This window comes from Macrosteles quadrilineatus, unplaced genomic scaffold (genome assembly GCF_028750875.1).
Source record: "Macrosteles quadrilineatus isolate MER2022 unplaced genomic scaffold, UCM_ALF_1.0 Scaffold_8__2_contigs__length_117827958, whole genome shotgun sequence".
NCBI lineage: Eukaryota > Metazoa > Arthropoda > Insecta > Hemiptera > Cicadellidae > Macrosteles > Macrosteles quadrilineatus.
Window position 1 is genome coordinate 42,270,550 of NW_026542601.1, and position 27,393 is coordinate 42,297,942.

General features: G+C 33.8%; 1 protein-coding gene across 1 annotated transcript; it reads left to right on the forward strand.

Moving 5' to 3' along the window:
• Positions 1–1,736: 1,736 nt before the first annotated feature.
• On the forward strand, positions 1,737–27,157 carry LOC129000347 (protein mono-ADP-ribosyltransferase PARP16-like). The gene is made up of 9 exons (XM_054427310.1): positions 1,737–1,964; positions 2,557–2,829; positions 9,854–9,988; positions 10,687–10,893; positions 23,511–23,679; positions 24,046–24,196; positions 24,406–24,552; positions 24,588–24,734; positions 25,392–27,157. The coding sequence occupies exons 2-9, from the start codon at positions 2,560–2,562 to the stop codon at positions 25,552–25,554; spliced, it is 1,389 nt and encodes a 462-aa protein (XP_054283285.1). The 5' UTR covers positions 1,737–1,964; positions 2,557–2,559; the 3' UTR covers positions 25,555–27,157.
• Positions 27,158–27,393: the final 236 nt, after the last annotated feature.

Genomic DNA, 27,393 nt, shown 5'->3' on the forward strand with positions numbered 1-27,393 from the left:
TATAGGCCCTATTATATACAATTATATACAAAAATTGATATACAATAAATCTCAAAATTTAAAATGTTAGTTAATTTACAAAGAAGGTGTAGAATAAATCTAGAACATGTGTTTTGAAATATAAACAAAGCAGAAGTTTTCCATCTTGAATCGTTAATTATTTAGTAAACGTGGTTATTTCATGTTAAACGTTAAAAATACACAAATTTGAAAAGTTTCACAGTAAAATAATTTACTTCAACATTCTATAACCCTAAAAAGTCTTATATAATATAGGTACCCTTAACCCTGGTTTTATATAGTATACAGTATGTTGCAGAATTGACTAGCAAATGGAGTAATCCAGATGTAATTTTGCATACTGGCTTAAAGATAAATCACGATCAAACAAGTTTTGGAATTTCACTACCGGTATTTTTCCCGCCGTTACGGGATCGAGACCATTAATTTGAGCCCTCTCCGGTCGTTCTACAACTTCCCAGTTGCCCACAATTTTGACGCAAAGAATCGGCTTACGTCATTAATATATAGTTGTGTCATAATTTAAAAAATCCGGTACAGCAGTAAAGCAGTATAAAAAAAATTAGGCTAAGAATCATGAAACAGTCTTGTTCCCCATCCATGGGGCAGGACTAAAATTGAAGTTTAAATTTTGATTTTAAAATAGCCACCTAAGTAATCATTCTCTAATTGTTATGGAATATGCTCAGGTTCATTGTTAATAAGTATGTGCAATATTTGATATAATACTAAAATTTGAAGGCTTTACTTTCAATGTCCTTTATTTTATTGTTATATTTAAAAGTTATTGCTAAAAAGTAATATTTGTAATTGTAATTTATAACATTATAGATTCCGTGCTTGCAATACAGGTAGTAATAACGTTTAGTTTTTGAAATCCGAATAGAATTAATAATAAATAAAAAAAAAACAGTATTTTCTACCACTTGTAGCTACGGGCCACCAGTTCTGGTTACGATAGTAATAATTCCCTGTGTTGGGAGGGAAACGCCACCGAGCGTCCTTACTCGATATAATGGGGGCGAAAAGCGACGAATTACCCACCCAGCCGTGGCGCGGGGATTTCTGAAGCGTCCGTCCGGGTGAAACACCATTTTGAGGGTGTCCGCGTCAAACACGTCCGGGCTAAACACGGAGCCGAAGATATGCTACACAAGGACAAGGTACAGAAATAATTCGTACGGTGATTGAGCGGAGCGAGCGTCCCAAGCGAAGCTCTTATACAGCACACTCAATAATCAAAATAATCAAATACAACAACAAAAATATAAATCTAGTTTTCTACGCAGTCATCAACAGGTTCTTCTTTTTCAGTGGCCGTGGCCAGTTTTTTCCATTGCAATAAGTAAGTGATCAGTCAGGCTCAGCTCAGGCTGTAAACGCTTGTCTTATTCACACATCTTACATCTTACCCACTTAGGCAACAATAAAATCTAGTTTTTTAAAGTTCAACGTTTTATTATAACATCTTCACCTTCAAATGCGTATCTTAATGCGTATTCGTGGTGGATTAGTGTGAAATGTATACTTCTATACGTATAATTTAACCTACCCCTACCATCTATGATCAATGTATATTTACATTCTTGCTTTTCCTCAGAATCTGTAAATATTACACAGCTGATAGCAAACTACAGGATACAACCTAACCCTAACCTAAGTCCTAAACCTACTAGTAACAGAGTAGTATTAGTACTGTATTGTATTCCCCTTCCCCATCCAAATTGTCAATAATTAATTCAATTGTCAAAATAATCTGCTTAAACTTGAAAGTGCTTGTTAGTTGTTAGAAAAGTCAACGGATTGAGTATTATTTGTTTGTTTGGGTTTATTTATGACAACAGTAAAAAAATATGGATTTGTCAATTTCTGCCAGTTTTGAGTAGCCTAGCTTAGATTCTTCAATTTGTCTAAACTTTATATTAGTCCAAGCATAGTCCAAGGTAGGTCTCATTTCCAGCAATTCAAAAACAAAAAGTTAAATTAGGGTTAGTTTATTTTGAATATTTGATTTCGGATAGGCTAGGCCTATCCTATTGAAGGTTACCTAACCAACCAAACGATATATCGATCGATATTTTCATTCTGTTGTTTGTGCCAACAGATATGGAAGTGTACCCCTTTAAATGTCCTAAATAATAGAAAAAACACATTACTTAAAAGTAAATATAACAAAAATGCACTTTTTTGTGCAAAAATTTTTAGCACTTTTTGCTATTTTAAGGCGCTTTTGCCCCCAAAGTGCTGAATGTAGCTAAAAAGTTTTCAAAAATAGGCCAAATAAGTTAATGAGAAGAAACATTAGGCTAAACATTTTTTTTTCAAAATTCGTTAGAAGCCCCTAAAGTAAACAAATACCACATAGGTACCACTAAGTTAGGCCTAATTCTATTTCAATAGGAAATAAATGTGATATTTTTAAGGAGATATTTTAGTGTAAATCCAATCAGGCAAATGGCAATTTGCCTATTCTACAGGTTTGCTGCGGCTGGGGGTATTTATGGATTTACAGTTAAGCTAAAGCTACATTTTCAGAAAATGGAAGACGAAGCAGTTGTTAACAACCCGACCAATACGCTGCAATCCAAGCAATCTACATGCTCAGACATAACTGAAATCTCTTCAATGACCGAAGATGAAACCAATCACTTTCAAACTGTTGTTTCTTTCATCAAGAGGGATTTAGTGGCTGCAGACTTGAAATGGAGCTTATTTGTAGCCGCCAGTCAGAGTTACAAGCATGACTCCTGCCTACGACCGTATCCACCGATGTTTGTCAAAGATGGAAACAAAGATTTTGGTGGTTTGGTAAGTTTCTTAATTCCATTTTTAACTACTGTCGATTAGGCCTACATTTTTTCAACAGGCCTAGTTGAAGACTGTTTTTACACCTCAAAAAGACTGTTTTTTAGAATAATCCACCCAGAAGACAGAATTATTATTAACTTATCTCGACCATTTGAAGTCTTGGCCAAGTCCCGCTCCCACACTTCAAACGGCATCGAACATGACAAGCACTTTCTTATATTATATTTTCCTCTGTGGTTGTTGCCTGAGTTGTTGTAGGTAAGTGTAAGATTTTTGAGTCACCCTATGCATTTTTCCTTGTGTGGCATCTTCAGGGATCTTCTTAATTTATCTCCTTACCACTAACACTAGTGTATTACTGTACCCTATTAAAAAAGATATTTGACACACACACGGTCACTAGTATTGCGGTCAAGCCATTTATCAATTATCAATTAATTGAGATAGGGATGTCACCTAGAGCTTAAAAATTTGGAACCGCGTCTCGTTGTACCGCCGTCTTGTTGTCCGTACGTCTGTTGTACCTCGGACCTAGGGACAACCAGTGGTAGGTAAAACTAGACGGGGGCCTACCCAACAAGTTGTACCTTGCAGATTTTTAAGAGGTACAACTAGTAGTGACAACTAGACGTAGGTACAACTAGACATGTATGCCACCGTCAAGTTGTATCGCCCAGCTAATATGGATGGGTCTAGTTGTACCTATGTCTAGTTGTACCTACGTCTACTTGTGCCTTGTAGTCTATGTCTAGTTGTATCTCCCCTTCGATTTATCACCTTTTTAAATGGTTACTGAATGAGTAGGCCTACATAGTTTTAATGATATACCCTTATTTAAATCAGAAACTTCGTGTTCCGTTCAATTGGGAAGCTTTGAAAAATTATTTGGTATTTATTCAACTTATTATTTTTTTTTCAACTTAGAATCGGTGATTAAAATGTTATTTAGGATACTAAACATTATCATGCAATTTCATACATTTGTTACAACCATCTTTACATTTGTAGTGCAAGTTTACTTTGTTCAACTATCTTACCTACCGTACAAGTTTTGTTGTAGGAAATCAAGTCATAAAACAAATATTAGTATAATATTTTTCCGGATAACTATCGTTGAATGTTTTTGTTTTAAGTTGTTAAATTAATCGAGCTCTGCGAATTGTTTACTGGAATCTGCCCTGTAAAATACAATAAGAAAATTGAATCAAATAAATAAAATCAAAAGCAACTTATCATAAAAAAAAACAATAATTACAGCATTGCATAATTTGTGGAAATGAATAGGGGTACATAGGCGAAGCCTGTGCGTGGGGAACGAGTTGACATCAGTCATTAATTAATTGGCATAGTCTTATAACCTAATTAGGACCTACCTCTATAATATTATAATTATTATATGCACTTTCTTAGAAGAAAAAAAACGTCCAATTATCCTTTGAATGATTCATGGAAAACTGTGAGATCACGGAAATTGGAAAAAAGTTTCAACCTGGAAATAAAAACATTTATCAAAATGTAAATAATGAAATTCAGAAGAAAACTAGACTTTCTAAACCAATTATTGGAAAAGCTGCAGGAAATGAAAGCCTAAACGTAATAAAGAGAATAAATTGGCTTTTTGTGTCAAGACTAGGCCCTGAAGTTTCTGCTGAAGATGTAAATGCATTTGTTATAAACCTTTGCAATGGGAATGATGTAATTTGCGAGAAACTAGGGACTCGTTACCCAACGTACTCGTCCTTCAAGATAGGAATACCAAGTGAATAGGTACTCAGAAATCTTGGCAAAATCTGAAGTTTGGCCTGAAGGTATTTTGGTTAACAAATACTTACAAAAAAGGTCAGTGGCTTCCATTGATAGTCAAAAAAACTAGTGAGGCCTAGGCCTAGGCTAATGATCAAATCTAGGCAAGTAGGCCTACTTAGCATAGGTTTTGTTAATGTAAGATCTATTTTTAAGAAAATTGATTTTATGTGTAGCTGAAACTTGGCTTACAGATGAAAAGGTTAAGTGTTTTAAAATAGAGGGGTACAGAGTTGCTGCCACCTATTGTAGGGTGAACCAAGTGGGTGGAGGAGTAATGATTTTGATAAATGACAAACCATTATTGAAGGCATCAAATATTGAATGTAAGAACTCGAGCCTTAGAGGGAAAATTTGAATGCTGTGCAACACTGATTAGTTACAACTTAGGTTTTAAATTTGTTGTCTTGACAATATATCGTCCACCTTATGAGAGTAACTTAGACAATTTTATTGAATAACTTGACGAAAAAATGAGCATGTTGAGCTGTAAATTTGACCTTCCTGTAATTATTACAGGGAATTTTAATATCAATTGTATGGAGGATAGCTATAATATGTGAGCATTGAATGATGTTTTCTGTTCTTATGAACTTTCAAATTTAATTAAACATCCAACAAGAATAACAAATGAATCTAGTAGTTTACTAGACTACATTGTGGTTGACCCCAGAATAGAAGTCAGTAATACTGAAGTTAGACCTACATTTTTGTCCGACCATTGTTTTTTAATGATGTCTTTTAAAGTTAACAAAAATGAAACTATAAAAAAAGTATATAGTTAAAAGGAAGATAAATCAATCATCTATTGATGCTTTTTGTTTAAACCTCAACTTAAAACTTAACCAAGATTTGGACATAAACAATAAACTAATTAGTATGGGAATAAGAAATACAGCTTTAGATTGTATAATGTCTTTTCTTCAAGATCGAACTCAAGTAGTTTCTATAAAATATACAGATTCAAACCAGACATCAAAATTTGTCAAGTCAAAAATTTCTCCTTCAATAAACACAGGTGTCCCAAGGTTCGAACCTCGGGCCTATAATTTTCCTGCTTTTTATTAACGATCTGCCATGCTCAGTGACAAAGGGTAACATTTGGCTCTTTGCAGACGACATCAGTCAACTATTTACAGGAAAAATTATGAAAGAAGTAATTGATGAAGCTCAACAGGGAGTAAATGGGATTGTTTCTTTGTGCAGCTCAAATGGATTAACACTAAATCAAAGCAAAACAAATGTTCTTCAGTTTTACAATAGGAAAATTCCAAATTGTTCACCTTTACTCAAAATGAATAGAAATAGCCTCAAAATCAACCATAGTACCAAACATCTTGGAATTACAATTACAGAAAATTTGCACTGGACTAAACATATTGATAGTATGATAAAACGTTTGAAAGTTGTATTCTGCTTATTAAGAAGACTCCAAAACATAGTTGATCAAGAAGTATTACTAAAAATATACTATCGGTGCTTTCAGAGTGTAATAGCCTATGGCGTACTCTTTTGGCGAAATAGCCCTGATGCAAAGAGAGTTTTTATCCTACAGAAAAGAATAGTTAGAACAATTTGTAAGCAACATTACTTAACACCATGTGCACCTTTTTTTAAATCACTGCAAATTTTACCCTTTCCGTCTCTTTACATATTTGAAGCAGCAGTAACAGTTAAGAAATCTCCCCAATGCTTTATTCAAAATTTCAACGTCTAATACGACATTAATACGAGACAGAAGAAAAATTTACATGTACCTCAGATTAATTCAACTTTAGCAAGAAATAGCCCTCACTATCAGTGTGTAAACATTTTTAATAGACTACCAAATGAGATTAAGGAAGAACCTTCGATGGAATCCTTCAAAGAAAAATTGAAGAATATATTAACGGAATCACCATTATATAAAATTGTAGACTTTATCAATCAATCAAAATAACTTTATTCATATTGCACATTTTGTACAGAATGGAGTCAGTTATAAAAACACAATATTAAACTTAATACTACTTACAAAGAAAATTGTTATTATAAAAAAATCAAATTTCAGGAAGTTGGAAAAAATCTTCTAATTTATACAAGGGTCTGTTGGTGAGAAATAATTTCAAACGTTTTTTAAATGAATTAAAATTACTTATATTTTTTATATTGTCAGGTAAGCTATTGAAATATTTAACACCACTATAAGATGGAATTTTTTCATAAACCGATAAATTATGTCTGTTGAACGCCAATTCATTACCTTTTCTGGTTGAATATGTATGAAAAGAGTTCAATTTTGGCAATCTTTCATGGTTTGATTTAATATAAAGGGCTATTTGATAAATGTATAAGCTAAAAACAGTCATAATTCCTATTTCTTTAAACTGCTCTTTTGCGGATGTTTTTCACTTTAGTTTTAACATAATGCGAATTGCTTTTTTTTGAAGTTCCAGAATGCTATTTAGGTTAAAATTTGATGTGCCCCCATAAAGACACAACCCAAAAGAAATATGTGATTCAATTAGGGAATGATATACTATTTTTAAGGTTTTTAAACTACTAAATTTTGACATCTGTCTTAATGCATGTATGCCTGAGTTGACTTTATTACAAACGTTTTCAACATGACTGTCCCAGTTAAATTTATCATCTATATGCAATCCAAGAAATTGTATTGTTTTAACTTCATTTAGTAAAATTGTATCCATAAAAATATTAAACTCAGGTGAATTTTTGCTTGTTGAAGAAAAATTTATATAATTAGTTTTTATTGTATTCAGTAATAAATTGATTTCATTTAAATATTGGTTACATTTGGTAAGCTCAACAAAAGAAGAGACTTCCACATCAGCATTTGAATTTCTGGATATTTTTATATTGATGTCATCAGCAAATAAACAAACACGATTGGGAGATTCTATCAATGAGGGGAAGTCAGTTAAGTAAATTAAGAATAATAAGGGCCCCAATATTGATCCTTGAGGGACACCATACTTAACAATTTTCGTTGAGGAAGTGTAAGTAATTAATTGGTTATGGCTATTTATGTGATCAATTGTGACATACTGCTGCCTGCCTGTAAGATAAGATTCAAACCAACGCCAAGTTATGGCAGATCCATAACTATAAAAAGGAAAAAAACAAAAAACAAAAAAATCTGACGTCCACGGCGCAGCAGCGCTTCCAGTGGCAACACTTCAAGTATTAAGTAAGTAAGTTATTTCTAGGGAGCCAAAACAGATAGGCTTAGGCGACTAAGCATTATTAGAATTATTCTAAAATTAAAAAATGTAATTAGTAGCCAACAGGATTTATAAAATGATTAAAATAATAACATTGGGACATCAATTTCATCAAATGCTTCTCTGATCTTTCGCTTCATTTCTTCCAAGCTGTCTAACTTTGTTAGCATAAACCCGATATTTAACAAATCCCCAAACAAAAAAATCGCAAGGGTTAATGTCTGGCGATCTCAGTGGCCAAGGTATGGGCCCGTCACGACCAATCCAACGATTTGTTAACAAAATGTTACTGTTTTGTGTGTCTTCATCCCACAACAATGTAAGAAGGTACTGCTTATCAAAACAGTTGATTATAAAAACTGTTGAGTTTTCCTAACAAATAATGAAAACTAGAAGTTTCTACCTCTGTTAATACTGTTAATACTGTTCAATGAAATGGCGACCATACATAGTAGGTATTTTAAGCCAAGTGTGAATGGAGATGAGTGTAGAATGACAGGATGTGTGAGACAAAGCTAAAAATCAATCAGTTTTTATATAAACACCTGTATATGAACAAGCAAATTACAAAAGTTAACTTTTTATGCATAAGAATAGCCTAACATAGACATTTGCAATTTTTTTTATTCTTGCAATGACTAATATTTTACAAAACACTTCAATGTATCCTACTAAATTACAAGGTGATAAATCTGGGTCCCCCTACTGGCCGTAGGTATAACTTGATGTAGGTACAACTGGACGTAGGTACAACTGGACGTAGGTACAACTGGACGTAGGTACAACTAGTCTTAGGTACAACTAGACGCAGACGTAGATGTAAAACTAGACAGTGGTGTACCCGACAAGTTGTACCTGCAGATTTTTAATAGGTACAACTAGACGTAGAGACAAGTAGACGCATGCGCCACCGTTAAGTTGTATCTACAGATTTTGGACGAGGTACAACTAGACGCTTGTCGCCAAAATGCATCAGGTACAACTAGACGCCAGCACAAGTAGATGGCGACTCCTTAATTTTACCCAATGTCAGTGAAGAGTGAGTGTAGAATGAAGTAAGATAATCTTTATAGATTTTTTACTGGCTAAGATCAGCTGTTTCAGTTGCCAGGATCATTTATTTAAATGGTTGATCCGACCACGCGACGGAGTCATGGCATGAGGTGGAAAGACGATCATGACGTGAAAGACAAGTAGCTTTGGAAAGACAAGTCATGGAGGAAGAAAGACCTCCAATAATATTCATAATAATAATATTAAAATAAAATAAATATAAAATTCATATTAATAATAATATTTAAGTGTTTGCAAACCCGTATAATAAATGGTATTTAAAATTCCAGTCTTTTTTATTTTTTGTTTTTGAAGTTATGTTCAGTTAGGCTATTGTGTTAATCCTGATGCTAGGCTACTCGGTTTATATGCTAACCTTGACATGTAGCAGCTACCGTCTGTAAGAACTGGACAAGATTTGCCACTCATCCTACACTCATCTCCATTCAAATTTGGCTTAAAATACCTACCTTCATATGGTCGCCATTTCAGTTGAAAGTATTTACAGCATTAACTGGAATAGATTCTAGAATAGGAACTGAAATAGATTCAGTTTCCAGATCCAAAAACAAGGTGGTACTTGTGTTTCACAAATCAGAGGTTGGAAATATCTGTGGTACAGTAACCCTTTAAACAACATCATATGCAATTTTAATTTAACCTAATTAGACTAATTGGGAATACTACTGTTGATTCTATTGTAAAATGAATAGGCCTACCAGCATAACCTCCTCTAATACAAGGCCGTGGCGAGACAAAAGTGGCAACACCGCTGTCCCGCAACAGCTGTTGCACTAATTTATAATGAAGCGTCTGTGCAATGTTTATGTTATATTTGTTTGTTATTACCATGGCAACAGGCTGGCCGGTGCAAACCAACTCTACAGGCGTTGATACCAGCCTACTAATTCATAAAGTCAATTGTTTCAAATGTATTTTTCCAGATGAATGCTATTGAGTCTATACCTGCTTTCCATCACCTAGAATCTTCTATCTTGGCAAAACCAGCCGTTCTACTTTTGTACTGGGTGTTGTTGGAACTTAAAGAACCTTCACTGTCAACCGTGAACCAATCAGAGGTAACCAAGAAGTTTTACTTTTTAAACCTCCAAATGAATAATGCCTACCCTATGAATACTTTATTTTGGTTGGTAAACTCATAAAATTTAAAACACCTAGGGCGGAGCTTACTTCAAACAACTCTTTTAAGCCACACAGAGTACATAATTTACATGCAGATTCGGTATTATTAAATCTTATCTGGTGTTTAAAAAATAATGTTACGAAAAATGTTTGCAAATGCTAGTATTTAGTGTGAACAATCCAAAATCTTCTTGTTATTGGTTTATTTAATAGTAAAATGGGTTGAATTGTAAAATTTTTTAAAATTCGTGTTTTAGCCCCTGGGCTGTGATATAACTATAAATAGGTATCTACCTTCGTCTGCAGCTCAATTTGTGATGCAGGATTAACCTCTAGTTGGTACCCAGTTCAGAAAACGGCAATGTCAACCGGTACCGTGTGTGTGACAGGCCTTTTTGATCTTTGTATTTTTGTAAATGTAAAATGTTATTCATGTTGTGTGTTTTAACTATGACGACGCTACTTCAGCTGGATATTCCACGTCTGATGATGGCACTATAGCCTAATGCCAAAACGGCCGTAACACAAGCTACCACAAATTGAGCTGTAGACGAAGGAAAATAGGTACCAATTTTTAGTTATAATTTACGACTAATATGTTATAATGTGAACATATACTGTGATGTATCCACAGGTAGATGAAGTTTTACAATTGGTCTCGTGTGAGCTGGCGCCTCCTCGTCCTTCGTTGGTAGTTAGGTTAAGTTACGAGGGGTCAGCAAGTGAGCGAAGATGGCAGAAGGAGGAGGAACGTCATGGTTCTCTGTACGCTTTCCACGGCAGCCGAGTGGATAATTTCCACTCAATCCTCCATCATGGATTACAGCAGCATTTAACAAAGGTGGGTATAATGTGTTTACATTTAAAGCAACATAGGGTGTTAGTTGATTGAAGTCAATAATTTCTAGGGCAATTGCAATAGTTTAACTTAGAAAACAATGGCTTATGTGAAAGAGAATATATTTAGTGTCGGTCAACTTTGATGTGTGCACTATCAATAAAAGAAAATTTAAACTTACAATTTTATCTGGAACAATCAATATGGACATCACTTTTTGCTGCAGCTACGTATTGGCAGTATTTGCTAAACTGAACATTATAATTCAGGTTGCCAAAAAAACCAACCTTGGTATGAGGGTGTTCATAGAAAATCTTCATAAAGTTTTGAAAACCTTTTCTTTAATTTTGTGGTTGAACCTTAAAATAGCTAGAGCCAGTTAAAAGTTTAAACCTCTCATGAGACTTTGGATCAATAACAATTCCAGAACATCATTGTAATCTTCTGCAATCGCGGCTTGTAGCATATCATCAAAAGATTCCTACCCAAAAAAGCCGAAATAATTAAAACCTTGCAAAAAAATTGGGAGAAAATGTTGACAATTTTTGGGTGCACAGATGGTTTAATATTTATGAATAAGTAGGCTCATATCATAAATAAATCATATATTATGTGGTGATTATATATTATTATATTACCGTATATATTATGTGACTTATATTATACTAGCAACAGAGCCCGTTGTGGTTAAATACAACGGTTTCTAGTAAAATAATAAATGGTTGTGAAATCCATACACAACATTACTCACTAATATTAATGGTACAGATTAAGCATATAACATTAGAATCGCATACTTATCATAAGGAACTCACTTTAAACACAAATGCAAATTGTTAACAACAACATTTAATCAAAGAAAAATCAATTAAATAACAATATAACAATAAGCTGTTAAATGATTAACACATGTTTCGTATGTTTAAATTATGCATACTGGTAAACCAATTATTGCCATCTATAAAAAGTATTGGTTTTTCTATTCCGAGTCGGGTTAAAGGTCTTCTACCCGACCGATTTTCATAATTTTGGCCTTATACTAAAGGTATGGAAGCACCACAGATTTGCCAACAATCATCGGCATTCATTTAGACGTGTATTTCGAGTTATGCACAAAGTGCGTCCCTGTACATTTCTTATGGGAGTTAATTTTTTTTTCGAGTTTGTTTGGCTCTTCTACCAGCCCGATTTTCATTTTCAATTCAACTTTGGTCATAAAATAAAGCTATGCAAGCACATATTTGTCATCAAGCATCATTATTAATTTATCTAATGTATTACTCAACAAAATTTTTTTAAATATTTTTTACTTCAATTAAAGATGTATTTTAGCAGTTCTAATTACATTACCCTTTATGTTTTGGTCTAAAAACCTTTAGTGAAATACCAGCTTCCATTTGAGCTACCGTATTGATTATTAAGATTCCGATCTTATTAATAATCCTACCTAAAGCATACTGCTGAATAACGAATCAACCATAAAATTATAATCATTCTAGTACTCATCTGCATTCAATGATACATAACTCAAATTTTATTTTAAGTTATTTTATAGGTCTTGGTCTTTAAATACTTCAAAGGCCTTCACTTGAGATATTGATAGTTTTAATCAGTTAAGTTAAGGATATACTGTTTCGCTCAATCAGAAAACATAAATTTTATTATATCATGGAAATGGAATTTAGTTTTATATATATTTACTGAATTCTAATTACGTTATTCTATTTTTTTACCTAAGAACCTTCAGTGAAATACCAGCTTCCATTTGAATTATTGATTAATGATTATTAAGATCTGATGTACCTAAAGCACACTGCTAAATCACAAACATGAAACAACCCTCATTTGAAAAAAAATTGAGTTATTTATCATCGATTTATAGTCAAATGATCTTGCTTGCAACCTCAACAGCAACTGTCAGACTTTGACGGGTTTCACCTAGTAAATCTTTAAAAAATCAAACTTCATAATAATTTGCAAATCTACACGAATTAGGCTTTCCAATGACCTATTAATTAATAAAATCGGTTCAGTAGAACTGTAGATTTAATTGTACAAAGTTTAACGACAAAATCTTTAGTTCAGTATTTTCTCACCATTATAAATTTGGAGGTTACTTAACGTTTTTGCAAATAACTTTGAAATGGTGAGGAAATCGACCAAAGTGGAAGGTGATATTCTGATAGAGAATACAATTTCCTACAAATTACTATTAAGTATTTCGGGAAAATACTCAATAAAGGCAGCCTAAAGTTGGCTACAAAATATAAACTTGGAAATATTAACTTGAAAAAAAAGGCGTTTTAAATGTAATATTGTTTATTTTTATTGTTTTAACTCAAATATGTAATAAAATCAAACTTTCATAATTATTTGCAAATCTACACGAATTAGGCTTTCCAACGACCCATTAAGTAACAAAATCGGTCCGGTAGAAGTCTAGATTTAGTTGTACAAAGTTTAACAAAAATATATCTAATTCATTATTTTCTAGCCACTATAAATTTGGAGATCACTTAGATTATTGCCAATAACTTTTAAATGGAGGGGAAATCGACCAAAGTGGATGTTATATTCTGAAAGAGAATAAAATTTACTACAAATAACTACTATGCATTTCTTGAAAATGCTTAAAAAAGGCAGCCAAAGCTGGCTACAAATAGAAACTTGAAAACAGAAACTTGAAAACACAGTTTTTAATGTATTTTTGTTATTTTTACTTTTTTACCACAAATATTTAATAAAATCACACTTTCATAATTATTTGCAAATCTACATGAGTTGGGCTTTCCAATGACCCATTAGTTAACAAAATCGGTCCAGTAGAAGTCTAGATTTAGTTGAACAAAGTTTAACAAAAATATCCCTAACTCAGTATTTTCTCATTACTATAAATTCGGAGTTTGCTTAGCTTTTTTTTGCAAATAACTTTTAAATAGTGAGGAAATCGACTGAAGTGGAAGGTGATATTCTGAAAGAGAATAAAATTTCCTACCAATTGATACCATACACCTCATGGAAACACTCAAAAAAGGCAGCCAAGAGTCTCACCCAAATAAAAAGTGGGAAAAACACCGTTTTCAATGTATTTCTTATGGAAAACATGTTTTTTTTATTTTTCACCATAAATCATAACAAAAACAAACTTTCATAATTATTTGCAAATCTACACGAATTAAGCTTTCCAACGACCCATTAATTAATAAAATCGGTCCAGTAGAACTCTAGATTTAGTTGTACAAAGATTTTTAAAACTGAATTATATATAGAATTATAGAATAGATAAGTCTATCTGCCCTGATCCAGATAGATTGCAATGACTCGTGGAACTTCCAGTACCAAAGGGTCAGACTGCATTGAAGCGAGTTTTGGGATTTTTTGCCCATTATTCGATACTAGCTGTTACCCTCGGGCTTCACTCCGTTTGACATCATAAGTATTAATAAAACTATTGATTGGTTAAGTTAACACGTTGACGCCGACTTTACATACGCTCCCCAGTGGCGGGCGAAGCCCCAGCACGCAACCGAATCAGCGAACGCAATTGGCATTCATATATTTCAGTCTGACGAATCACAAAAGAGCAGTGGTAACTGTGCTGCGTTACCCCGAGAGTGGATGTAGTTCACTGAAACACCCAAACGTGTAGCAGCACTGCACGGATCCGTATCCAGTGTCTTTGTAATGTGGGTTGAAGAGAAAAAATCCCCGAAACCGGGACAAAAGCATTGCCAGACAGGATTTTAGGGAAATTTTAGTACCAACCTACACCAAAGTAAAGCTCGCATTCTAAGCTGGCAGGCTGGCAACGATTATAACGTCTCAGTCTGAGGCTAAGCTCACACTGACTCAATATATTTCTGTTGGTCTGGTGCCGACTTGTCAGCGCGCGCCACCTGGGAGCGCTGGCGACGCCGACTAAAGTCGGCACGCGCAGTCAACGTACAAATAAACCTAAAATAAACAAAGTAACCTGAAATAAACAAAATACAGTAAAAGAAACAAATAATCACACCTGATTTTAATCTATATTAGAGTATAGGATATATATATAAAATACAATGTATGTTTGTTTGTTTGTTTGTCCTTTATGGACTCCGAAACCGCTCGACAGATAGTAATGAAACTTTCAGGCATTATTAAGCATTATTCAAGGATGGTTTGTGTGAAGTTTGGTGCAGATCCGTCAAAGGGCTGGGTCATTCCATGCCCATTCATCCAGGTCATGTCACCCATGGTCTCAGATTTGGCTGAATTTTTTTTTATTTGTTCATTTGACCATTTTAATAAGATATACCAAGTTTTATAAAATTATCTTGAATAGTTTTTGAGTTATGAATTTTTGAAATTTTGCAAAATACGCTTATAACAGCGCTTCCGAGGCGAAAAGGTTCGGTGACGTTCTTATATAAAAAAATCCATAACTTCTACAATATTTAACATAAAGCAATAGTTTTTTCACCAAAATGTTCAGAGAAATCAGAGGATTATAGAAAAAATACATTTGGTTGGTTATTTCTTCACATTTATATGTAATGTATTGCTAAATTTAAATTTTGAGTTATTTTTTAATTTACAAACAAAAAATCTTTAAAAGCGATTATTGACCAAAGGCATAGCAGTAACCAAAGCAATTTTTTTTTTAATTAACCCTAAAGATATAAACTAAAGTAATCTGGAATAAAATTAATGGTTTTTTACCAGCTAATGTTTTTTTTTATTCATATAAGTTACAATATGGGTTATGGCGAAGAAATCCTATGAAATCGATAACTTGACTTTGCTATCCAAGTTTAAAACCTCTAATATTCATCCAATTGCAAACAACATCTTTTAATTAAATTAATGACTTGTCAATAGTCAATACTTAAAATTTGTGCACTAACCCTTAGATATTAAATGTGAAAACATGTGTTTTAACTGTAACCGGTACCGTATACTAGGCTGTACATAAAATTAAAGCTGCAGTAAATGATAGGCTATACCAATTATGTACTTACAAAGAAATGTATTTATTATTTATACAAGGGCTTATTTGATTAGAACATTTTTGTGATAATCATAAAGGTCTTTAACAGTAGAGGAGTTACCTTAGTTTTGGATATGGGTGCGTGTGAGCCTCAACATTTTCTTACAATGCAAGTCAGCAGCTTGAACTTCCTTTTCAGGAAAATAATACATCCTCCTTGAGCCTTTAGTTGTAGGTGGATTGACACTTGAAATTATGTTGCATAGGCAAGTAAAACAATTTTGCTGGTCCGTATGTAGAAATTTAACTTTAATATCACACTCAATGTCTTTTTTTTCTCATGACTAATCCGAAACACCAATTGTCATCATAAATGCACAATGTAGTCAACCAAGCTATTGTCCTGTTAGATTTCAGCAAAAACAATTTCTATGTAATCTTACTAATATAAATGTGAAAGTTTGTGTCTTTGTTTGTTTGTTTGTGTGTTTGAAGTTCAATCACGCATAAACCACTGGACGGATTGGGCTGAAATTTGGCATGATGATAGCTAACATTCCCGATTAACATATAGGCATATTCTTCGCTCAACCAAACTGGAGCGGAGCCCGAAAGGATTTTTGAGGTAAGAATATGCCTATATGTTAATCGGGAATGTAAGCTATCATCATGCCAAATTTCAGCCCAATCCGTCCAGTGGTTTATGCGTGATTGAACTTCAAACACACAAACAAACAAACACAGACACAAACTTTCACATTTATATTAGTAAGATTACATAGGAATTGTTTTTGCTGAAATCTAACAGGACAATAGCTTGGTTGGTTGACTACATTGTGCATTTATGATGACAATTGGTGTTTCGGATTAGTCATGAGAAAAAAAAGACATTGAGTACCTATATTAAAGTTAAATTTCTACATCCCCACGAACCAGCAAAATCATTTTACTGGCCTATGCAACATAATTTCAAGTGTCAATCCACCTACAACTAAAGGCTCAAGGAGGATGTATTATTTTCCTGAAAAGGAAGTTCAAGCTGCTGACTTGCATTGTAAGAAAATGTTGAGGCTCACACGCACCCATATCCAAAACTAAGGTAACTCCTCTACTGTTAAAGACCTTTATGATTATCACAAAAATGTTCTAATCAAATAAGCCCTTGTATAAATAATAAATACATTTCTTTGTAAGTACATAATTGGTATAGCCTATCATTTACTGCAGCTTTAATTTTATGTACAGCCTAGTATACGGTACCGGTTACAGTTAAAACACATGTTTTCACATTTAATATCTAAGGGTTAGTGCACAAATTTTAAGTATTGACTATTGACAAGTCATTAATTTAATTAAAAGATGTTGTTTGCAATTGGATGAATATTAGAGGTTTTAAACTTGGATAGCAAAGTCAAGTTATCGATTTCATAGGATTTCTTCGCCATAACCCATATTGTAACTTATATGAATAAAAAAAAACATTAGCTGGTAAAAAACCATTAATTTTATTCCAGATTACTTTAGTTTATATCTTTAGGGTTAATTAAAAAAAAAATTGCTTTGGTTACTACTATGCCTTTGGTCAATAATCGCTTTTAAAGATTTTTTGTTTGTAAATTAAAAAATAACTCAAAATTTAAATTTAGCAATGCATTACATATAAATGTGAAGAAATAACTAGCCAAATGTATTTTTTCTATAATCCTCTGATTTTTCTGAACATTTTGGTGAAAAAACTATTGCTTTATGTTAAATATTGTAGAAGTTATGGATTTTTGTATATAAGAACGTCACCGAACCTTTTCGCCTCGGAAGCGCCGTTATAAGTGTATTTAGCAAAATTTCAAAAATTCATAACTCAAAAACTATTTAAGATAATTTTTTAAAACTTGGTGTATCTTATTAAAATGGTCAAATGAACAAATAAAAAAAATTTCAGCCAAATCTGAGGTCATGGGTGACATTTTATTTTTTTATTGGATGATTTGAAATGGAATGACCCGGCTCCGCCCCAGTGGTTCTGGGGTTTCCCATGTTAACCTTATGAGTACTCATATTTAAATTTAATTAAAGAATCTTAACAGCTGGTTCAACTAAACAATTTGATTCTGTGATGTCCAATAGCATTAAAAAGTTAATAGGTTTACTAACAGGGTGCGGCACTACTATTTTTTCAAATTTATGACAACAGCTAATTTGCAACCAAAAGGTGAGTGAGCGTAGCGAACGAACTTCAACCAGGACGTTATTGAGCCATGCGAGCGAGTTCATCTTGAAATGAACGAGCCCTTGACATAAAACCACATTAGGACAGGACGACGTCTGTCGGGCGAGCTAGTAAGGTAATAAATTGAAAGAATAACAAACAAATAAGTACAGCTGAGGTATTTTTAACATTAGGTATATGAAAAGTTCCCTTTAAAATGGAATTACGACCTTAAATAGCAATTTAAGACATAATGGATAGTTTTGCGCAAGGTTTCTCGTCATGACGAACATTTTAAGTATATGGTTTATGGAGGTGTGACTTATAGTTTTCTCAAAAGTTCATGGGTACTTTTGGCTTTATATATAGATGGATCCACCAATTTTCAGACAGGATAAGGAATCTGACTCAAGTTAGCTCATTACCATCGTCACATGAAGCGGTTAGAGACTTTGAAAATCTGAAGCTAGACATAGCCAATGCACTTATTACTCCAAGAGATGAACAAGAACTGTCGTGGTGGAAACAGATGCTTCAGATGTAGCTCTGAAGTCAAAATAATAGACCGATAGCTTTTTTCTCCAGGACTAAATAGATCTGAGAAATTATATCCCGCAGTTGAAAAGAAGCCGCTGCAATCTTTGAAGCCCTAAGAAAATGGAAACCATTCCTCATTGGGAGAGAATTCAAACTGCATACTGATCAGCAAGCTCTTTCGTTTGTGTTTGATAGGAGGCATACAAGCCGAATAAAAAATGACAAAGTAATGAGATGGCGCCTTGAACTTGCACCTTACCAGTACGACATTGTTTATCGCCCTGGAAAAGATCATGAAAAGGCAGATGCTTTGTCACGAGTGTGTTCGGTACGCTCAGATAGTGCAAACTTCTTGAACTCCACAAATCCCTGTGTCATCCAGGGATTACCAGATTGTTTCATTGGATAAAGAGTAAAAACATAAACTAATCTCTCGACGATGTCAAAAGAATGACATCTGCGTGCCAAACACGTGCTGAAATAAAGCCAAGATTCCATCGTTTTCAAGGGAAACTGATAAAGGCTACGACTCCTTTTGAAAGACTGAACATTGATTTCAAAGGTCCTCTGCCATCAAAGACCAGGAATCGATACCTTTTCACAATGGTGGATGAGTACTCGCGATTTGTTTTCGCATATTCTTGTAAAGATATGAGTTCTACGACAGTAATTGCTTGTTTTTTAGATCTATTTTCAATGTTTGGGGCTCCTGTCTTCGTGCACTCTGATCGAGGAGCTTCATTTATGTCACGTGAGCTGACAGATTTTCCACACAACTACGGAGTGGCAACTAGTCGCATGACTCCATACAACCCAAGAGGAAATTCCCAGATTGAAAGATTTAATGGAACTATATGGAGAACCATTCTTCTTGCACTGAAAACTCATAACCTGCCAGTTACCTCATGGGAAGATGTGCTGAAAGAGGCACTTAACTCTGTCAGATCCCTATTGTGTACTGCGACTAAAATCTCTCATTGTACACCTCATGAGAGATTTTTCAAACATAGTCGCAGAACCACAAACAGAGAATCCCTACCTTCATGGTTGTCTAGCCCTGGTCCAGTATTGAAGAAATACGTCCGTACAAGTAAATACGATGACCTTGTGCTAATCCAACATCATCTGGAGCTCCAGCTGAAGAGATGACCTTGGATAGGATTCGTCCAAGGAGAAATGGCGGACCTCCTATCTTAAAGATTATGTTTGCTACACCTATTTGAAAAACTAGTGGGGGAGAATGTGGTGATCAAAAATGTTTAAAGCCTGTTTCTTAATCAGATGTTTAATTTGGTATGTTACTGTTTTCAAGTTTTTGTAACCAACAACAGTATGGCTGATTTTTATAATAAATAAAAGCCACATTTTGGTTACTCTTGTCTTTATATACAACATATTACATTTTTTTACCAAATTTCTCTATAGGGAAGTAGCTATTACCGTAGGTCTCATAGTAAGACCTAGGCCCGGGACCGATTTACTTTTTCATTTTGATGTTGCCAGAGACCAAAAACATAATTCGTTCAAATTTTTATACATGTATATATATATATATATATCTATATTAATAAGCATAATAATAAAAACCATAGTACCCTGAAATTCATTTTTTATTTAAACTGATACGTATTTCGGCACTAAGGCCATGATCACAGTATGAGTGTTATGAAAGTATGTAAACAATTAAAATAAATAAATAGCTAATAACATATGTTTGAATTCATAGTAAAACTAGTGTACCTGTTGCTCGAATTCGAGCAATTGCAAAGCATTACAGGCGACTCAAAGATTATGGAAATACTCACGATCTACACAACAGTTAGATATCATCAAAATCATTTGTAAATATCTTATCTTTTTTCAAAAAGCTGATCTTGTTTTTTTAGTGTTTTTATTGTAAAAAAACATTATTTCTATTAGCGAATTTCCCATATAGGGAATAAGCTATTACCGTAGTACTCATGGTAAGACCTGGACCCGGGACCAATTTTTTTTTTCGTTTTGAGGTCCCTAGAGGCCAAAAACACCATCCGTTCAAATTCATATATATATATATATATATTTATATATATATATATATATATATGTGTCCGTTAGCGCGATAACTCAAGCAAAAATTATCCGATTTTGATGAAATTTGGTACAAACGTGTAAACCTACGTTTATTCGAACGAGTTCGCGAACCAGCATGATCGGACCATGGGAACGGGGGTTTATGGGGGCTTTTATGGGGTAAAAATGGGTTTTTCCAATTTTTGACCCAAAAAACATAAAATTTTGTAATTTCTTTCCAAACTATTTTGTAGAGCTTAAAAAAACAAATAATTTAGTATATTGAAGCGTTGTAGTGCGCCTAATGGTTACGGAGAAATTGTTAATTTAAAATTCCCATGTTATTCTTATGGAGAATAAGTAAACTGTTGTAGTTTGCTTGTTTATTAACAGATTTTGCCCAAATTTGGAAAATGTTTTAATTTCTTACTAACTATTAACATTTTACATTAATAAAAATACTTTTACCCTCCCTGTTGCAGCAAACCTAAGTATGTGTTAAACTGATTCTATTTAAATAGGGAATAAATGTGATATTTTTAAGGAGACATTTTAGTGTAAATCCAATCAGGCAAATGGAAATTCGCTTAGTCTGCAGGTTTGCTGCGGCAGGGGTATTTTTTCTACTTGGTTGTGTTCTATGACTTTTTCTATGTTTCCATTGTTTGGAAATCGGTTATTTCAATGATTGCTCATGAAATGTAGCACAGTGTTAATTCAGTTTTATTTTTAGCCTATATCAAATTGTCCAGGATTTCTCGCTCTTTTCCATTGTAATAATTACACCAACCCAAGTTTCGTCTACGGATGCAATATGCCAAAGAATATCACCTACGTACAATCTCCAAGAAGTGGTAAAAACGGCAGAAATCAACCAATACAATAGATATAAGTTAACTCCATAAGAAATCATTTCAAAAATTACTGTGATATTATTAGGATTTTCCACTGATTTGGTAATAGAACATTATATTGCAAAACATGACACGATGCAGAAGAAAATCAATTTTAAAATCAGAAAAATCCATTGCAAATACTGTACTTCATTTTGACAAATTCAATAAATCATAATTTAAATACTAACATCTGTTGCATTAGAAAGTAGTGTAAAATTATGCATATGGCGGTAATGTAAACAAATCTGAAGAGGCAACTTTAAAGGCTTCTGGGGCAGAGCCCCAAGGATATTTACCTTGTTTTTTTTTTTGTTTGATGGCTCATCTACAGACTAAGACCTTTCTTTAGAGACCCATACCAAGTTTCTACACCCAGCCGTTCTCTGATATTAGCTGTGACAAAATCCCGTTTTTCCTCCATAAGAATAACATGGGATGGGAATTTAAAGGCCACTGGGGCAGAGCCCCAAGGGAATTTACCACGTTTCTCTTTTGATGGCTCATCTACAGACCAAGACCTTTCTTTGGACACCTCTACCGAGTTTATACGCCCAGCCGTTCTCTCAAAATAGCTGTGACAAAGAAAAACAGTTTCAAATTAATATATAGATTTTGATTATTTGATTAATTTTGGTGTATTTTTTAACATGTAGATGTGTAAGATTCTTCTCTGATTTGTCTGATTTTTTCATGAATTGGATTTTGTTTTTGTTTTTGCATTATATTGAGAATTTGGTCGCCGTGTTCTTTTGAATGTAGGTATATTTGTAATTCTTCTTTTATATCCATTTTTTCTCCCTTTTTCTCAAAATCATACTGTGATCATGGCCTTAGTGCCAAAATACGTATCAGTTTAAATAAAAAATGACTTTCAGGGTACTCTGCTTTTTATTATTTTGCTTATTCATTGAAAAAGTAACCCTAAAAAGTGAACAGAACTATAAAAAAAAATATATATCTATATATATATAGGCCTATCTACATATATATATGTGTGTGTGTGTGTGTGTGTGTGTGTCCGTCCGGACGATAACCTAAGTAATTTTTGTCCGATTTTGATACAATTTGGTTTGAAGGTGTAAGGCGGGATAAACTTGAATGAGTTCGCGAACCAGCATGATCGGACCATGGGAACGGGGTTTAACGGGGGGTTTTATGGGTTAAAAATGGGGTTTTCTAATTTTTTACCCTTATAACACCAAATTTATTTTTTTTCTCCAGACCTTTTTAAAGAGCTTAAAACAAATAATTTAGTATATCAAAGTGTTTTTGTACAGTGAATGGTTACGGGGAAAATTAAAAAAAAAATTGGTAATTTAAAATTCCCATGTTATTCTTATGGAGAATATTGTAAAATGTTGTAGTTGGCTTGTTTATGCATATATTTTGATCAAACTTGGCGGATATATTTCATACTAAGCTATTGATATTTTAATAAAAAAGCACACTTTATTAGTTTCCCTGTAGCAGCTAACCTAGGCACTCGTCAAACATAAATGTTAATTTAATAGATTAATTGAAAATCAATCCAGGAAAATGGTAATTCGCTTAGTCGGCAGGTTTGCTGCAGTGGGGGTATTTTATCCTTCAGTGAATAATTCAATAATCTTCTTAGTTAATCACATTGTTTTTTGTTCATTTTTCATCTTTGGGAGTCTAAGTCACATTTGGTTAGGCAGTGTCACAATTGCATCCATTGAATCGCTGTGGTTTCACTTCCCCAGCTTGCCTATGCAGATTATGTGTACTACTCCATCTATTACTGAGGGCCACTACAACGCACTGCTATTTCTTCTGTACCCAGGCTAAGTTGTCTGTCTGTTATTGACATTAACACGTCGAAAAATTCAAACGGCCATGAATATAATTTAATGTTTGAGTCGACCCATATAGTAATTGGCCAAGAAGTTTAGTTTTTACTGATGTTGTTGTTGTATTGTATGTTTTGATTTGACCACAGAACGCCCTGTTTGGGCAGGGAGTGTACTTCTCCAGTGAGCTGCTGGTGTGTCTGCCCTACAGCAGGACAGGGTTGTTATGGAAGCACAGCTGTCTAGGGTCTGCTTGCAGCGTCGTTGCTATGTGTCAAATCATTGACCACCCAACCATTCTTTGCCAGAACGAGCAAGGTAATCTGTTAGTTGGTTAAAACTAGTTGTTTCCAGTAAAGTACCTACAAGAAGTTTTGACCAAACTACCATCACTTGGCAGCACATCAGACTACTATCAATGACAATTATTTTGTGATTTGTATCCTGATGCTGCAACTTCTATTTTCCAGAATAGTGTTAGTTCTTATTCTTGTACTGTAGCCCTTGTTCAGATTTAGCTTTGCTCCAAAGGTTTAATACACTGGCCAAAGACAAGTAAATGACTCTGAGCCAAGGTAAAAATAGTCTCTTTTATATAAAAAACAACTTTTGTTGATTTACTTGGCCAAATATAATATCATGTAATTTCAATAACTATTTTTTTATCTTTCTTAAATTGTTTAGCTAGTGAAGAGAACAAGTCACGGGCTAGAGCACAGGACAGCCTAGCTGGGGAGGTTCCTCACAAGCTGTACGTGGTGCCTAACAGTGACCTAATACAAGTGAGGTACTTGCTGGTGTACACAGAAAAGTCCAACTCCTCCCCCAGCCAAAGGTAGGTTGTTAGAGATGAATTGTTCAGGTAGTGTATAGAACAAGTCACAGTCTAGAGCACAGGATAGCCTAGCTGGGGAGGTTCCTCACAAGCTGTACTTTGTGCCTAACAGTGACCTAATACAAGTGAGGTACTTGCTGGTGTACACAGAAAAGTCCAACTCCTCCCCCAGCCAAAGGTAGGTTGTTAGAGATGAATTGTTCAGGTAGTGAAGAGAACAAGTCACGGGCTAGAGCGCAGGACAGCCTAGCTGGGGAGGTTCCTCACAAGCTGTACGTTGTTCCTAACAGTGACCTAATACAAGTGAGGTACTTGCTGGTGTACACAGAAAAGTCCAACTCCTCCCCCAGCCAAAGGTAGGTTGTTAGAGATGAATTAATTGTTCAGGTAGTGAAGAGAACAAGTCACGGGCTAGAGCGCAGGACAGCCTAGCTGGGGAGGTTCCTCACAAGCTGTACGTGGTGCCTAACAGTGACCTAATACAAGTGAGGTACTTGCTGGTGTACACAGAAAAGTCCAACTCCTCCCCCAGCCAAAGGTACTTTGTTGGAGATTATTTGTGTGTTGTTAGTCAAGTTGATGAACATTTTATATGGTCGCGTCCCACAATCACGAAATATCTTCATTGTCTTACAAGATCATAGCAAAATAAAATGTTCAGCGGTCAATGTGAAATTGTGAATGTCATCTGCAGTCATGGTAAAACTGTAGCGACCAAATCAAAATCGTAAACTTCTTTCAAGGTTCCGGTGTCATCAACTTTGTCTCTCGCAATCATGCTGAAATCGTGAGTTTTAAATTGTACAATCTTCGCAGACACAGTTTTGTTATCGATATGCGTAAGTCTATTAGAACAGTGTTTGGTAGTGAAAAATAAATTTAAAGTAAACTAAGTCTAGACTCTGCAGCCTTCTGTCCTAGACTCATCAGCCACTCAAAACCCCTAGGTTTATTCCAGCAATCACTTTCTTTAATTTAGCAGTAAATATGTTGAGAGTTATGTTACAATAAAAGACATAGGCAATGCAAAATGTGAATTTTTCAACTTGTGTCCAAGAAAATATTTTTTCAGTAAGGTTTTATTTAATGAATAAAATAAAATAAATGAAAAATAAATGTTATGCAAAACTAAGGATTACTTCTATGGTTTAGCGTAAACACACTGTTTTTACCAACCAATCATAATTTTTTGCAGATTAACCCAAAGAAACTCTGGCTTGCTGTCATGGCTGGGCCGACACAAGATGGCCGCCTCGTTGGCTACGTACGCTGTCGTACTTGTGGCCGTCGGACTTTCTAGGAGTCCCACCTTTCTAAGACTATGGCAAGACATTTGTCGAACAATCGGTATTCGATAATCATAAGCGTCGCTTTATATCCATTCCAAATTTACTTGTATATCCAATATTTGTGATAGTAGTTTTAGTTGAAATTCTTTGTTATTTGTATTACACAATTTTTTTTATGTTTATGTTCCTTATCGCTTTATTGAGTTTTGGAAAGATAGAAATCGATATACCAATTAAGATGCTAGGAATAAAAATTAAAATATCAAATAGTAACTTTTAGAAAAGCTGAGCATAATGTTTACTGATACATCTATGTTGATTGGCTCAATATGAGGTGATCATAATAGATCGCAATAGATCATATTGCTAGCTACTTTTATCATCCAAAATTGGGATCCTATCTGTTCCACCTCTAAGGTTTGGTAAAGACTGTCTAAGTTAAGGTTTAACAGGGTATCTACTTTACTGTCATGCTAAAACAGGCCAGTTATGATCTTAGACAAACTGTTTCAATTAATGTGATCTATAGAAACCGTGACCCAAAAATAAAACTACCTTTCCTTTATTAAAAAAAACCACAATCTTTGCCTAGAGCCATTACCCAAACTCAACTTTTTACTGCAGAATTATGCTCTGCAGTTGGAATCATTAAAACTTAATATCAAATTCTTTGTCAGAGACATAATCTTTTGTCTATGGTTTATATATTTTTTACATGTATGGTATATAATAAAAATACAAGTGCGTGTAAATTATTTTTATAACATTTACAATATTTTATAATTTTGTACATATTTTTTTGTGACCCAGTGATAATCTTACATTAATGTGCATTACTAACTACTTTAATGCTAAAGTAACAAAATGAAAGTAAAGTAAAATGTAAAACATACTCCTTTATACATTTTTATTTTAAAGGGAAACCAATTTCCTGATATTGAGTTTTCTCTTCAACGTACTCTGGAGAAGTCCTATCTCAGGACGAAATATCAGTGTTATGTTTTGTGTTCACCCCTGGTCTCTATAATTTTCTCAGGTAATTTAGCTGAACTATATTACTTTTCCAAAAATAGCTTTATATAGGCTATATTTTTTAATTCTCATGTATCAAATACAATGTTTATGCCTGGTTAACTTATTGTGTTGATAGCCTACTTTACTATTTTTAGAATTTGTTTCTTTTTTTCAATTATAACTAAGTAGAATATTACATTTATAAGCTACTGCTTGTACTCTAGTACTACAACAAAATAGTTTATTGCTCACTTCAACTTTACCATAACACGAGAGAGAATCATTTCGCCAACATCAACATGATCAAATGTGATGTGGCCTTGACAAACATTAAAACTAGACAGATTTCACACTACCATTAAATATATATTTGTAAAAGTTAATAGTGAAACCAAAGACGTGATCTCAAAAAGCAAATAAGTGAAAAAAACATGTAGATGGAAGTTTGAATAACTAAGATACATTTATATATTATTACGTGAATAATTATTATCTTTTATCAGTAGATTATTGTTTAGTAAATAATAGCATTAGATGTATTAAGGGATTATTGAAATATACTGTATAGTTGACTAGTATGAAAGACATTTGGTGCCTCATATAGGCAGTAAAATAATGATTGATTATTGTTTAGTTTTGTTGTAAATATAATGAAATTTAAAACTATTATTTTCAATTCAGAATCATTTTACCTCTCTCCTTTTAAAATTACTTGAATAAGATGTAGGATTGTATGCTTGGGTTTTTGGTAGAAATAAAATCTTTAAGATTCACTATATGAACATATAAATGTCCTAACTAAAGTTCAAATTTTGATTTTAATATCCTTCAGCCATCTAATGAACACATAACTAACATACCTAGTGGTGGTATTTATGCCTACATAATTTGCCA

Coding starts and splice junctions, on each gene's coding strand:
- LOC129000347 (XM_054427310.1), top strand. CDS start 2,560: ATGGAAGACGAAGCAGTTGTTAACAACCCGACCAATACGCTGCAATCC. Junction 24,197..24,405: donor AACTCCTCCCCCAGCCAAAG/GTAGGTTGTTAG, acceptor TTGTTCAGGTAG/TGAAGAGAACAAGTCACGGG. Junction 24,553..24,587: donor AACTCCTCCCCCAGCCAAAG/GTAGGTTGTTAG, acceptor TTGTTCAGGTAG/TGAAGAGAACAAGTCACGGG.